Below are 15039 nucleotides of genomic sequence, written 5' to 3' on the forward strand. Positions count from 1 at the left end.
CCACTCACACAGCAAATGAGTGAAGAGAAGAGAAGAGAAGAGACGAGAAGAGAAGAGAAGAGAAGAGACGAGAAGAGAAGAGAAGAGAAGAGAATGAAGTCTTTTGTAGCAGTGCTGGTGTTACTAAGCACTAGTGTGGTGATGAGCAAAAATGACATACTTAAGCAGCTTCAATCTGGAGAGGAACAGAGCCTTAAAAACGAAATTCAAGCTGAAGTTCAGGAAACTGAGGCCACAGTCTCCAACCAAGAAAACTGCCAGCCTGACATCCAGATGCTGCTGAGAGAGCTGAGCGTTAAGCTTGCAGAGCAAAGTGTGGAGCTGAGAAACATCAAGAGCCAAATGAGCACAGTGGAGAAACAGTTGGAGGAACTGAAGAAGCAGAACGAAGGTGAGCAATGAGGTTATGGTTCAACCAAAACATCATGTTTTATATTGTACAGAGATTATACTTTTGCTGATGGGTTATGTCTGTTTTATAGGCAGTGAGAAACAGCTAGAGGAACTAAAGAAGAAGAATGAAGGTGATCGATCAGCTTTTGGTTCAATCAAACATTGTGTTAAAAATATTCTGAGAAGATTATGCAGGATTTGTTCTGTTTTGATGTTTTGAAGTGGCTGAAATATATGCATACAGTACATACAGTGTAACTATACCCGGTACCACTTTAAAATAAGACTACCTTTAAAAAGGGTTTATAAATGGTTAACAATTTGTTTATGAATGGTTACTAATTAGGTTGTAAATGCCTTAAAAATCATTAATAAAATAATTTTAAAAAAAGTTAAAATTTTATTTTGCAACTAAGGAAAAAAGAATTGATTTTATTAACTAATTTATTAAACTGAAAAACTTGCTAATTAACCATATTCCTTTTGACAGTCTAATGTTAAACTGAGCAAGTGGGGCTGATTTTTAGATGTGTGTCATTATTTTTATTATCTATATTACAGATAAAATAGCCTTTTCAGCATCCCTTTCTGCATCTGGTGAGAGTAAATATACTGGACCCTTCAATACGGAAGTTACTCTGAAGTACACCAATGTCTTTGTGAACACTGGCAATGCTTACAATTCAAACACAGGTAATGTTCCTACAAATTATATATTTGTTCCAACAATAACCCCAATCTGTTGCTAATGCAGTTCTAAAATGTGTCTATAAAACCAATTTCCCCCAACAACAGATAATACAGTAGCTAGTTATCCATTACAAAGACATCTTTTAGTTTTAGTATTTTTGTCCAAGACCTGTATTGACTGCCAGCTTGTAACACAATAGCAACCATCTAGAACTCACTTTGCAGAACCATTACCACACCCTTGGACACCATAGCAATCACTTTGCAACACTATTCAAATATGACCCCACATCAACCAAACACCAGAATGACCATCTAGAAATCAAATAGCAATACCATTGGAAACACCTGATATCATAGCGACCACCCAGCAATTTATTTATTTACTTGTGTTTATTTTAGCTTTTTTTAACTGAGTTTTCAAGAACTGGTTCTAGTTTTTTTCAGTGATCTTATACCAAGAGAGTTTTCCATCCACAGAGCTTTTGCTTGAATAAATACTTGAATAGAAGTCCAAAATATAAAAAAAATGAAGTATTGAAAAAAGATGTTTAAGATAGAAAAAGGTGGAAAAGATAGAATACCGCTAAAGCCAAAATGCAGAAAAGTAGCATGGAAAAAGTTGGGATGTTTTAAAGGCAGCACCATGGATGCTGCTGGGCTTACCAACACACACATCACTAGTCAAGAGACTGCTGTAACTATCTTTACTGCAGTAATCAACATCCAAAATTGCCTGCAACACAATTAAAGGCCATCCCTAGAAGGATAAGGATATGCAAATGATTCTGACAAGAGCAAAAAAACGAATAAAATTTCTCCATTTAGTTTGTTTAGCATCCTTTCCCATTCACAGTAGCCTACCTAATCTAGAGTTAATCACTTATACTAGTGTAGTGAAATGAAACTTTTTCTACTGGAATTTTGCTAAAGATGCTGAAATTGTGGAACTGCACAAGACTTTTTCAAACATTTGGATGGAAACCCAGCTACACACAACACTCACACTACAAGCAGCTTTATGCTTTTTTGAACTGATGGTACGTGTCTGATTTTTATTCTGCTACAGGAATCTTTACAGCGCCGATCAGAGGAGTCTACACGTTCAGATTCTCCATTACTGGACATGGTAGCGATTCATCTACCGGAGCGCGTCTTTTTAAGAATGGACGTCATGTGGTTATCGCTTACTGTCATCAACCCAGTCATGTAGTGAGCACCACCAATGGAGCATCTCTGCTCCTGGAAGTGGGAGATGTGGTGTATGTACAACTGTTCCCCAAATCTAAAATATTTGATAATGGAAATTTCTATAACACATTTAGTGGTCAGTTACTTTTCACAGTGTAGAAGGAAAACTTGGACTGTTAATCTCAATGTATTATTAATGAAAAATAATTACAATAAAAAATGACTTCTTCACAAATGAAGGAAATCAAACACTTTGTTTATCAAATGTTTTTAGAAAAATGTTTACCTCACACTTTACAAGACATAAAGTATTCACTGCCAACATAGGTCTTGGTGTCAAATACCCAGAGATAGCTTGTTGCATTGGCAGTATAGGCAAAAGCTAGGGGCATCGTCCTACCATAGGGGCATTATTTTTTGTGTATTTAACTTTGAAATATTACAAATAAAAACACCATACAGCCTTAGTCTAATAATATTAGACCTAATAATAATTAATGTGTTCCGTGCTTGTACACTGCAGCATCCCCCTGATAAAAATACCCCCACACATTACCCTGCTTATCTGTGGGGAAGAGTGAGTGGCAAGCTGCCAGCACTATGTCCAACAGGCCAAAGCCCTCTGGTGCCCAGAGGAGGAAATTAAGAAAAGTGGACAAAAAACATCAAAAACCAGAAATAATGTAGTTTAATGAATAAACATTTTTTTCTGTTGCATAGTTATCTAAGCCCCACCCTAAATTCAATAAGAACATTTAGAACAAAAAAATAGGTGTTGGTTTATATTAAATGTGCAGTCTGCACAAAGCTTTCAATAGCTCTCTTCCTGAAGAAACCTTCTTGTCAGAAATCTTAGTCTATTTAACAAGCCAGTGCTGGCCGTTCCCGTTACCGTTGATTGTAATGTGTGTCATTTTGTAAATATTAAATAAAAGGCTTTACATTTTCATTTCATTCATTGCTTTTGATATGTAGCTACAGCCAACATGCTTTATGTGAGAGAAGTTCTAACTGAATATTTTTTTTTTATGTGAATGCAAACTAGGTGTAATTTATTTTTGCTGTTTGTGTTTAGAATGTTATAGGTTATAATGTGTTGTATGTGTTATTATAACTTTAGCTCAGCAAGTTTTTCAGTTTAATACATTAATTAATACAATCAATATTTTTTTTCCCTTAGTTGCAAAATAAAATTTTTACTTTCCCACAAGTTGCATTTCCTGCTCGGAAACTCAAGAGAGCCTCACCAACCCCGAGTTTAGAGTCCAAGATAGCTGCACCATATATCACAGCAGTAAAAGCAGTAGAATTATACCATTTATTACCTCTTATCAATGCACGTGCAAAGTGTGAATAATTCTCAGACAGTGCCCAGCCAACATGCTCATATGGAGCTCACATAGGTGGATTGTGGGCATGTTGTTAATGGGACCATGGTTACAACTCACCTTAATCTTGCATTGGCTCTATCTAAGCTCTGTCTGCAGTCTACCACCCTGATGGGGCTTGTATTCGACCTCACTGACATCCTTATGTGGGGCCAAAAAGGAACTTTTGCATACACATTTTGTTCATAGTTAGGCTTTTAAACATTTGAACATTTCTATTGGTCCGTTCATCATGACATGTTTTACACAATGTAAAAAACAACTTCTAGATTCACATTAGGTAAAATGTATGTGTGTGTATGAGTATATATCTGGTTTCCCTATGGATGGACCTCACCTTTGGAGTCTTTGAAGGATATCATAGAAACAAAATTTAGGTCCATTACCTTTTTCTTCTTCTATTATTTAATTATTTATGACAGCCTGACTCAATTAGTCTGAACATCCAAACCATCCAATCTAAAAAAAAATCACCCTGCAAACAAATTGGACCACAGTTCAAAACCAATCCTTTTAGTCAGATCAAACAAAGTAGGTGTGATTGCACCCTAAATATAAATGAAAAATCAGATCAGAATCAAAACATGGGCATGTTATCAGAGCTGTGTTAATTCTGGAGAATTTCTACTAGTTTATGATTTATTATGATATTTTATACAATGTTAAGAATAACTGCCAAATGTAAAATGTATGTGCTTTGAAAGGTTGAATTTGCTGAACACTAGGTGTCACTCCAAGCTTGCTTTAAAGCCTACAGTTTTCTGCAGCAGTGCACTGTGGCCTGGATGGTGTTTCCTAGTTCTACAACAGTACAGATGAGTCCTCACCTAACCACCGAACCCCTTTATAAGCCAAGTCAGGAGAGCTAGAGCAAAGAACACATTGGTATGGACAACATGAATTCGTGCCATATAACTCGTAACTTTATCACTGGAAGGCTGAACATAAAAAAATCGACCACCCAAACTTTTAAAGCGGCTTCAGGCCTTCTCTTTACTTCACTGACTGAGAAATAGACGGCTAATCAGTCAAACAGAATGTGACTGACGTGTCTTTATACAAAGAGCCGTGAAGTGGTGCACGGCGAAAACTTCAAAGTATTGCGCCGTAGTCAGTCAGACTACACTCAGAATATAAAATTAGACTTAGCAACCTTCACCGCATGGTTTCCATGGACACCGCTAGAGGATGGAATAACCACTGTGCTAAGGAACCTTTTCTCCATAATTAACTAATATATTCTTCTTATTATTGTTATCGGTGGTCCATCAACATCAGATTTTTCCATAGGGTCCCATTCAAGGTGTCTTTATAATTTAAATCTTATAATTTAAAAACGTTATAATTAGAATATCTCGTCTAAAATAATAGTACAAAAATGTTTTAAGATGTTAATTTGATTTATATTATAATTTGGATCAATTTGATCATTTATTCCGAAATAATTCATGTGTTGCAACATGTAAGGTCATGTAGTGATATCATGATATTACACTAAAAACAGTTATACGTTTCTACAACTAATTTGTATGCCTAATCTTAATAATTTGTTTTTGCAAATTATATGGAAATTAAACCATTTCAACACACTTTTTTTGTGATACATCATTACAAATCAAAACTATAATGCAGACGCCTCAGTGAAGCGGGCCCCTCATATAATCAAAAAGAGAATAAAAATGTTTCCATCCGTTAGTGCTGCGTTCGTTCTGGTTTGTGCAGCAAAAATCAGCATTTGTGCTGATAATGTTATTGAGAAATTAAACAAATTATTTTCTTATCTGTCATGTACCACAACCCCTCATCTGTGGTCAAACTGCACCAAAGTGGTCTCGTTCATTAGTACCGTGTTTGTTCTGGTTTGGTGCCCTTTCTTCAGGTTAGAGCAACTGCCCTTCAAGATTCCTGTGCACGTCCCTGCTGTTGAACACCTTGGTGTCACATGAGGATGTAAGGTGGTATCATTTTTAGTCTTATTCACATCTACCATGTCAGTCATTTTTATGTGGCCGCTTCACTCCCATGTCAGTAAAGATTCTATTGGATTTCACCTGCCATAAAAGCAGCCATAGAAATAACTGCAGCCTATTTTAATCTGAGTGAACTGCCTTGTCAGTAAATATCACATTATATCATGAGAAAAAAAGAATCTAACACATTCCACAGCATGCATTGAAAAATAATATGTTGCATAAGTTCACTTATGAGAATGGCAATCTAATTTTATAATATGAGGATTTTGTGTTCACACTGTTGAAAAGACATCACTTTAAGGCAAACAGCAGTTTGTTTAAGCCTGCGATGGAAACACTGTTTCTAAAATTAGGATCTTCTAAACCCCACTTTTACAGTTTTAACATCAGTGTTTTCTTGTTTAGGATTTGTTAAGTTTACAAGGACAGATCATCATTATCCTAGGCCTAATGCCAGGTGTGGACTAGAGGGGTATAAAACCCTCTTGCTTTGAGCTGTTGATCAGTTGAACTGTGCTTTCAGTAAAGATGTGGCTCTGATGATATGCACTAATTCTACTGCTGCTGAATACAATCACAGCCAATGCTTCTCCAAATTATAATAGAAATGCTAGACTCTGTTCAGTACTGGCAGACTCGTTTTCAAAACCCTTGATTTTCAGGAGAAACAACGACTGAGCAGGTGTCCCAAAACTTTTGTAAATAATGTATTAAGGGTTTTCTCCTACAGCAGCCTGATATGTCACTTAAACACCGTTCACACCTTCTAATATCTTCCTGTGGTAGATATTGAACCAGCAGATGGTTCCAGAAACCATCCCTGTCAAATTCTGTCTATGACTCTATCACATCAATCCCTACTGAAGAAATGAGGTTGTATGGCATTTGTAGGTGTGTATGAAGCGAATCACAGTGTGTGTGTATATATGTGTCTGTGTGTAAGAAATAGAATGAACCATGGGAGATAGAATGTGCAATATAAGTGTAATCTATATCCCCAGCAGCCGTATGAAAAACTTTATACTTTAATATAGCTATCCTTAAAGATAGCACTACACAGATTTAATCTTCCATTCTTAGTATGGGATCCAATATCACCGTGTGTTATCCCCAGTGTGCCTGTGTATCAGAGAACTTTATCCTTTATTGTGATTCATAGTCCACTATCGTTCCATTGAAGACTCTTCGGTGCTCCGCTGCACACACCGTGCCGTTACTGTTACACCATCTCTAATAAATGGAGGTGTTAAAGTGCTGTTCATAGCCAGTCGCAGCCAATGATGATAGATGGCTATATTCCCGCTCGCTAGCTTAGCTTATCCAAATGAGATCAGGCGGACGCATTCATCCGCTGTAGCTACATGTAATGAATCGACTCAGTCATAAACTATACAGTGTAGAGTTTATATTATCTGCATGAGCCCAAGAAAATGGTCTGGAACATATGCTCTTTTTTGTGCTATTTTTATTTTATGTAAAGCCATGGCGTGATAATCACAACATAGCAAAGTAACAAAACAAACTGTGTTTTATTTTTTAAAGTTATAGCACAAGTTATAATCAAACAGCTCTGACTTGACTTGCAACTTGTCTTGCAGCACTGTGTATAGCTACAAACAGGCCAACAAAATTGAGCCTTCTGAAGTGAGGATAAAAATTAAACCAGGTGAGCTACCAGTTCCTATTGATTTTACAGGAGGGGTGATTGATAGTGATGGTAGCATGTCTAATAGCATACCATACATTTTCAATCAAGATAGGTCTGGATACGTAGCTGTAAGTGGCATATCATATGCATCTTGAGATAACAGCAGTATGTGGACAAGCATTGTTCTGTTGCAGGACCTCAATAAGACCACTTTTACAAGAATAGAGGGGTTTTTTTTATGTTCTCCATCTAGTGTGGCACACATAGACACACAATGCAAATATTTAGTCAACGTCTCTCCTTTTTCTCTGGTTTCATTTTTGATTTTTATACTGCCCACACCTGTTACCAAGGTGAGTCTAAACGAGCATCAGATGTTTGAAACAAAGTTATTTACCCACAATTTTGAAAGTGTGTTAATAATTTGTCCATCCCTTTTTTTAGAGTTTAGAGTGAAATTGTACAAATTTTGCTTTTTTGTCTCTCAGGTATTTTTTTGTGTTAAACTATGCTACACACAAAGTAAATAAACATGTGCCAACACATTTTTGACCCTGACTGTAGGTCTAAATATAGGGTATTGTTACATAAGATAACATAATTATTTGTTGGATCATTTGGATCAACTGTGTAAAGTGTGCTGACGTTATTTTTGTCTTTGTCTGTAGAGACTGCACACCCCAGAACACTGACTAGTGAAGCCTCTATCATAGTTCAGCTTCCCTGTTTGTGGTCACAAGGTTTGCCAACTGAAGACCACAGATGGATATTGAATGCACTGTTCATAATGGGTGCCAAGAATAAGCCAGAGCTACGGGATAATCTGCAGCTATGGTACAACCCACCACAACCAGGACTACTGTAATACCAAGCCCAAGCTCCAGACTTATTTTCTAAGTCTTTTCTAGTCTGAATGCCCTACAGTTTGAGGAAGGCCAAACCCTACCTGTGGACATCATCAACTCACAGGAGCTGGCCTGCACAAGAGGGCAAGATGGATGGGGAACAGCTCTATGTGGTAGCTGAAATGGCTGAAGGAGAACCACACAGAGGTGTAGCTGTGTGTGGCAAGTTTTCCAGTGGTCCCAATATGCTGCCCATCCTCTTCCCAGAACCCTCAGAGCCTGCCGTGGTGCCAAGCTGAAAATGGTTCCTTGCCATTTACAGTCAGGACATATGACTTGACAAGGCTTGAAGATGTTAGAGCAAGACAACCTCAACATATGGAACCATTATTAATATGGATTTCAAAGGTTCTGCATAAATCATGCAGTTTTATAACTGAAACATGTTTAAGGGCACACTCTTTAATAAGCTCTGTAGATTTTGTGTGCTTAAATCACCAAGAAGCAAGCTGGAACAAGTGAACTGGGCTTTGGCTCACCTCTGTTGACAAAGAGTTGGACCAGGTCCTTATCATTGTGCTTATGGCTATGATGGGGGTGGCCTTGACATAATGGCAGATGATCAGGTATAAGTCTGGATATTTGGCATTTCATGCGAAGGATGGAGGGATGCACAACATGTTCATTTCAGTTGTATCCCATTTTTATATACCGTCTGTCTTCCTGTATATTTGATGGGATGCAGCTGATGTTTATCTGTTGCGTGATGCCAAAAAAGTTGCTGATGGTCTGTCTGAACAGGAAGATGCATTGGTAAACAAACCAAATCTGACCATGGAAGAGCTGGCTCTCCATTGCAGGAGGAGAACCTGTGGAGTGGAGACTACTATCCACCTCATTAAGCAGCTGCTACAAGAGCTCATGGGGAGCAGTGGCAATGATTCTCTTGGGGTCCCACTCCTTGACCTCGAAATGAGGGAGCACATATGGAGTGTCCAGAAGAAACACAGTGCATCAAGGACCCTTGCTGTCCACCAGGTGTAGCACTTCATACAGAGACTGGAAGCATTACAAAAAGGGGGTGTGCTTCTCAAACCTTATCAGTGGGCCTGGGGCTCAACTTCTCTTGAGTCATTTCATTTAGACCTGAACCAGGTCTCATCCTGACCTGGTTCAATGTGTTAAAAGCAACTACAAAACACAGTTTGACAGGAAAGTAGTCCCCAGTTTCTCCCCACCTGCAAGTCACACAGGTAATACTGCAATTAGTTATTCTGTGGTTCTTTATTCATGGTTTTTGTCTCCTTTAAATAACCATATGGTTTCCCTTTACTTCTGTTTTTAAGGTGAGCTCATGGGAGACCAGTATCTCTTTCGGCAGACTAGTCAGGTGTTGCAGCATATAAACCCTGACTCAGAAAAAAAAGGGCACAGCTGACTGAAGAGCATGAGGATAGTGCTTAAAGGACGCCACCCACCAGAACCTGTTGGATGGATTTTTCTAGTTGGTTTAAAAACATGTTATTCAAAAAAGACTGTAGTCCTTCTGTTTTGCTGAAACGTTTATTATCCTCATAAATAGAGGATCTGTTCCCTGTTCTTTAATGGTCGGGTTTAAGGGTCATGAGCATTGAAGAACCGGGTGAAAGTATGATAATATTAAGAAATGTTTAAACAGAGCTGCTGTAATGGTGAGTTAAGCCACAGGAGGCAACACTTTTATTCAGACACATTCTAAACAGAGCTGCTATAATACTGAATGTGTCCACAGGAGGGCAGCACTTTTATTTATCTATTTTCTAAACAGAGCTGCTGTAAAACTGAATTTGTCCACAGGAGGGCAACTATTTTATTTAGCTATATTTCCAAAACAGTGCTGCTGTAATACTGTGTTTGTCCACAGGAGGGCAGGACTTTTATTTAGCTTTTCTATAATCAGAGCTACTGTAATAATGAATGTGTCCACAGGATGGCAGAAGTTTTATTTAGCTACTCTCTAATCATGTAAAAAGGAAGCACATGGTGGGTCTCAGGTGGAGGTAAGCAGCTGTTAAAGTGTCTGTATGTGAGATTAATCTGCTGCTGCTTTAGGAAATTGTCTGGTAGTGGAGTTTATACTGGGAGGACTGGTGTTTAACTCCAGTAAAAAGAGGATTGGTGGTCAGTAGGTATGTTAATGGGACTGGAATGGACTCTGGAGCTGCTGGTCGTTAGTGCACAATGCAGTTCAGGTCTGATTAGTAATAGACCTAGTTTGTACTGAGAAGCTTTCCTCTTAAAATGAATAAAACTAGAATAGCAAAATTTAAAATAAAACATGTCTTTTAAAATGCCAGTCTCCAGCAGGTTCAAACCTTCACTTACAGGGATGGGTTTAGCAAGTCACTTAGATAGAGACCTGTAATTCCTCCCACGCTCACTTGGGACACAACCACAACCACAAATCTTACAAACTGAGCCCAATATACCTCAACACACCATGTGAAAAGAGAAAATTAATACTGCACCTATGCTTCAATTAATTTAATACTTCAGCACAGATCTTTACACAGAGGGTAACATCTCCAAAGCGGTGAGTGGTAGTCTTTCAAACGGAGAGCAAAACACTCTATATCAAAGTTTGATTTAGCCTTAACCTTTAGTCTTGAGGTGGTTTGCATTTACTGAAAGTCTATCATAAAAGGAGAACAGATAATATTTGCCTAGAAGTTTTATAGATAGTAATACATAACCCGAAATTAGAATCCACCAGGCAAGTTCCCATAGTGCCCAATCATATAATCTCAAGTGGGCCAGGCTCCGCCCCTTGATAACTCTGGAGATGCCATCAGTCTGAGTCTTGCTGCTAGTATAAAGGTATAAAAGTAGGAAACGTGACTAGTATCATGGATATATCAGGGCTTATCTTGTGGTGGAACTGATATCAATTGTAGTACTTGATGGACTTCTGATTTTTCCAGCTGAGTTTGTAAATGCTCTGCATAGTACATGAAAAAAAGTATTGTGACAACATTAAGCTTAGAATGTATCTTTCTAGAGCACTCTTTCTTAAACAGGGACTTCCAATGGGAGAGCCCAAATTTATAATGCAATACAGTTGTACTTTATTCTTTTGTACTTGTCTTGTACCTTGTTAGAGCAAAACACTCTATGCCATAAAGTTTAATTATGCTTTTCCTTTATTCTATTTAGAGGTGGTTTAGCTAGTGATAACTAACTCAATAGAAAAATCCACTAGGCAAGTTCCTATAGTGCTTGTCCAATCATGTCATCTCGAGTTTGTCAGCCACCGCCCCATGATTAATCTGCACATGCTACCATCTGTGTGAGTCTTATTGCTGGAGTATTGGCTCTCCCAGGGAAACAGCACAAATGTATCTATTACTTTAACTGTACTTTAATGCTTTTGATCTTAAGGACAGTGTGTGAAAGTGATGGCATAGGTCTTTTAGGGAGTATTGGACATCCCAAATGAATATCTAAGGTGTCTGCACAGGTAATGTAAAATAACCAAATATGAAATGTCTTTTTTAAAACACTCTTTCTTTTAAGCAAAATTTTTGGTCAAAAATTTGCTCACGTGGGTCTGTCAACAACAAATCTGCAGCTCCTCAGATGCTCATCAGGGATGTTTGGAATTCCATAAAAGGCCACCACCAGCCTTACAAATAGATCCTACCAGTTACTATGTAGGGTCAGCTTATAACCAGGTTACATTTGGACTGTGCCATTGGGAATTTTTCACTGAATCACTGAACAAAACATACACTGGTATGGAGAGTTTTGAATTCAATTTACACACACATCTCTTTGTAGCTCTAAACATTAAAAAAACCTTTACCTCAGCACTGTGTTCAAACACACAGGCAGTCCAGAACTGATCTTTGCACTGAAAGTAACTCCTCCATGGTCATGAAAACATATCCTACGTTCATTAAACAGGTAACCTTTCTAATACTCTTTCTAATAACCCTTCAGACAGTCATGGGCCTTCCTCTGGGTCTTCGACCTGTACTTCTCAGTAAGTGGTGACTGCGGACACAGATTCAGGAAAAGGCCACAGATGCTACAGTTTTTGGACGTGGCAATTTCCTGAGGGGTCAGGTATTCAAAAGCCCTCGAGTGACTGCATACAATATTGCAGTAAGATTTGGTGAAAGCCGGTACTAAAGGTTCAGTTTGGACAATAAGGATCATACTAAACTGAAGATCTCCATGGCCATACACCTCTACTGACCCAAAAGCACCACAACATTCTGGTCCAATCTGCTCAGAACCTGGCAACCACAATCATTCTGTGAATCTGTTTTGTGTAGTGATGAAACTAAATTGGGTTCATTTAGATCTGAATGCTGCTGAGAATTTGTGACACTGTTTAAAATCTGCAGTTCAATATATGTTCTCCAACCAAGCTGATCGATTGACCTTAATTCAGTCTAATGATAAAAACTGATATTAATCATAAAGTAGGTCTCTCTTACTGCCTCCATAATGTATAAAGAGGATTTGGTGTGTTTAATGTTGAACATTTCCAAGACTTCTCCATAAGTTCTTTTTTCAATCATTCGTTACAAGTTTCAGCTGTACACACACACACTGTTTCAGAAACAGGCTGGCTTCTGTAGGGAATCGCCCATGCAGCGGTTCTATTTACTCCCTAAACTGGATACAGGCACAGGAAGTGAAGTGGAAACAGGAAGTGGTGTGAAGGTAAGATGGTACCTGTTGGGAGTAAATGGTGTTTTTTTGTGTTTGTAAACAGTTTGTATTTATGATTTAGAATCAGATCAAGAGAAAAGTTGTACAGCGCTAGATTAACTCTTACTGTTGGGGCTCTGATTAAAGCGGGTGCTGGAGTTTGTGATCTGTTGCTGATCAGATTTATTAGTCTGATCAATATTCTGATGGTGGATTGATTGAAGGCTTTATGGAAAGTATTGTGTTCTGTATAATGCTGCTGTTTGTTCAGGGTTTGGAAGGGCAATGTTTACTATTGCGTTTATCACAACTGCTTTGACCAGTGTTACCATTTACCAGTGTTTAATTTCCTTTGTTAGCTTTATCCCAGATTAGCATGCTAGCATTGTTGTATATTAGCATTGTCTCAGGAAAGCACTGTTAGCATTGTTAAATATTGGCATTAGTTCAGGTTAACACTGTTAGCATTGTAGACATTGTTCAAAGTTAACATTCTTAGTATTATCCCAGGATAACACTGACAGCAGTACTAGGTGATATTTGGGAATTACAATTTAAATTTCTTACATGAAACATGAAAATTTTGACATCTGTGTTCAAATGGGCCTTGGCATAGTGTTCATCTTCTCAACATTATAGTTTTTCTCAGCTGATTCACACGTTAGAATTGAATTTCTCAAAACCATTTCTTTAACCATTTTTTATATACACATCATCTAATCACTTGAGCACATCGCAATAGTAATTTCTCATTTATTTTATACAAACAGCAAATTATTTTGTACAGCTGTCTGCTGTTTCTCAAATGATCAGTTGCTTCTGTCATGCAGATCACAAAATATTATACTTTTTTATATAGACTTTTTCTTTTACTTAAATTGCTGTAATGTTCTGTCAAAAAATTACTGCAAGTCAGTGAAATCATAAAGGTAAATTCCGTCCAATTTCTTGCATTCAGGCTCTTATAAACAGTAATGTGTAATTGTGTACTACTGAAACCAATTCATGATTCACAGGAAAAAGTGCAGCATTTTTAAATAATTTTAAATTTTGCGAAATTAAGAAAATCCTCACAGAGTAAACTGATACACGACATATTGACTAATCTTTTTGATAGTCTTGTTCATAATCAATGATATAAGGACTTGTCGTTCTGATGACTCTGACAAGCTCATTGACATAAATATGCACCTTTTGGGCCTGAAGAAAGAATTTTGAGTGAGGTACGAGCATTAGCTCATCTATTATGTTTAGCTGTTTGCACAAACTGTATTGAAAAATGGTGCCAATATGAGTCTGATTTGAGAGATGCACAAAATTGACTGTAAAACGGTAATAAAAACATGTTTACAATATCAAAAAATTAATTTTTAGCATGTTTATTTTCCCCTTAAAAAATAATTCTTAAAAAATGCTCTTTGAGAGAAATATATAAAAATGTATTGATATTTAAAAAGAGAAAACAATGAGGTGCAATAAATATAGAAACAAAAATGAAAATTGCTATGTGTAAAATCATAGCAAGTGCTATTTACAGACAAGCAGACTGGACAGATAACATAAATTTGTAAAAAGCTTTTTCTAGAAATAACATTCCATACTTTAAATAATTTACTAAAAAACATGAATTGGGTCTTTAACTCGAATAAAGATATATTTTCTGTGAAATAAAATCCAAGTTGCTTTATTGTTTGTCCAATCATGTCCTCTCAATTGGGCCATGCTCCGCCCCATGATTACTGTGTAGATGCTACCATCAGTGTGAGTCTTACTGCTGGAGAATAAAAGTCAGAGAAGCGCTGCTTTTGTATGTATTTGAGGAAAAGCCCATATGTAACTATATGTAGCTCTTATGCTGCGCCAACATCATGGGTGTTTTGCACAGTGTGTGGGAGAAATGGTGATGGTCTATCCTGGTCACACCAGCGGGACCACCTTGATAGATCTTCAATCTTCCCAAAGGAGATGTTAACTGTTTTTGTGCATATCTGTTTCAAGCATATCTTTTGAAAATGTTTGTCTCTGCATAAAAAAATATATTTTAAGATTGAGAACTTCACACACATGGATTAGCTGAATTGGTGAATCCCTCATTAATAAACCTCCAACTCCCCACACGTCCATCAAGGGCCACCATCAGCCTTACAAACTGACCCCAACAAGCACCATGTAGAGTGAGCTGGTGACCAGGTTAAATTTGGCCTCTCCAATTA

General features: G+C 37.5%; 1 protein-coding gene across 1 annotated transcript; it reads left to right on the forward strand.

The window, feature by feature from the left end:
- On the forward strand, positions 1-3228 carry LOC103040140 (uncharacterized). Its single transcript, XM_022681881.2, has 4 exons — positions 1-391; positions 483-524; positions 955-1086; positions 2153-3228. Exons 1-4 carry the CDS (start codon positions 16-18, stop codon positions 2431-2433), a joined length of 831 nt encoding a protein of 276 aa, XP_022537602.2. The 5' UTR covers positions 1-15; the 3' UTR covers positions 2434-3228.
- Positions 3229-15039: the final 11811 nt, after the last annotated feature.

This window comes from Astyanax mexicanus, chromosome 25 (genome assembly GCF_023375975.1).
Source record: "Astyanax mexicanus isolate ESR-SI-001 chromosome 25, AstMex3_surface, whole genome shotgun sequence".
NCBI classification, from domain to species: domain Eukaryota; kingdom Metazoa; phylum Chordata; class Actinopteri; order Characiformes; family Acestrorhamphidae; genus Astyanax; species Astyanax mexicanus.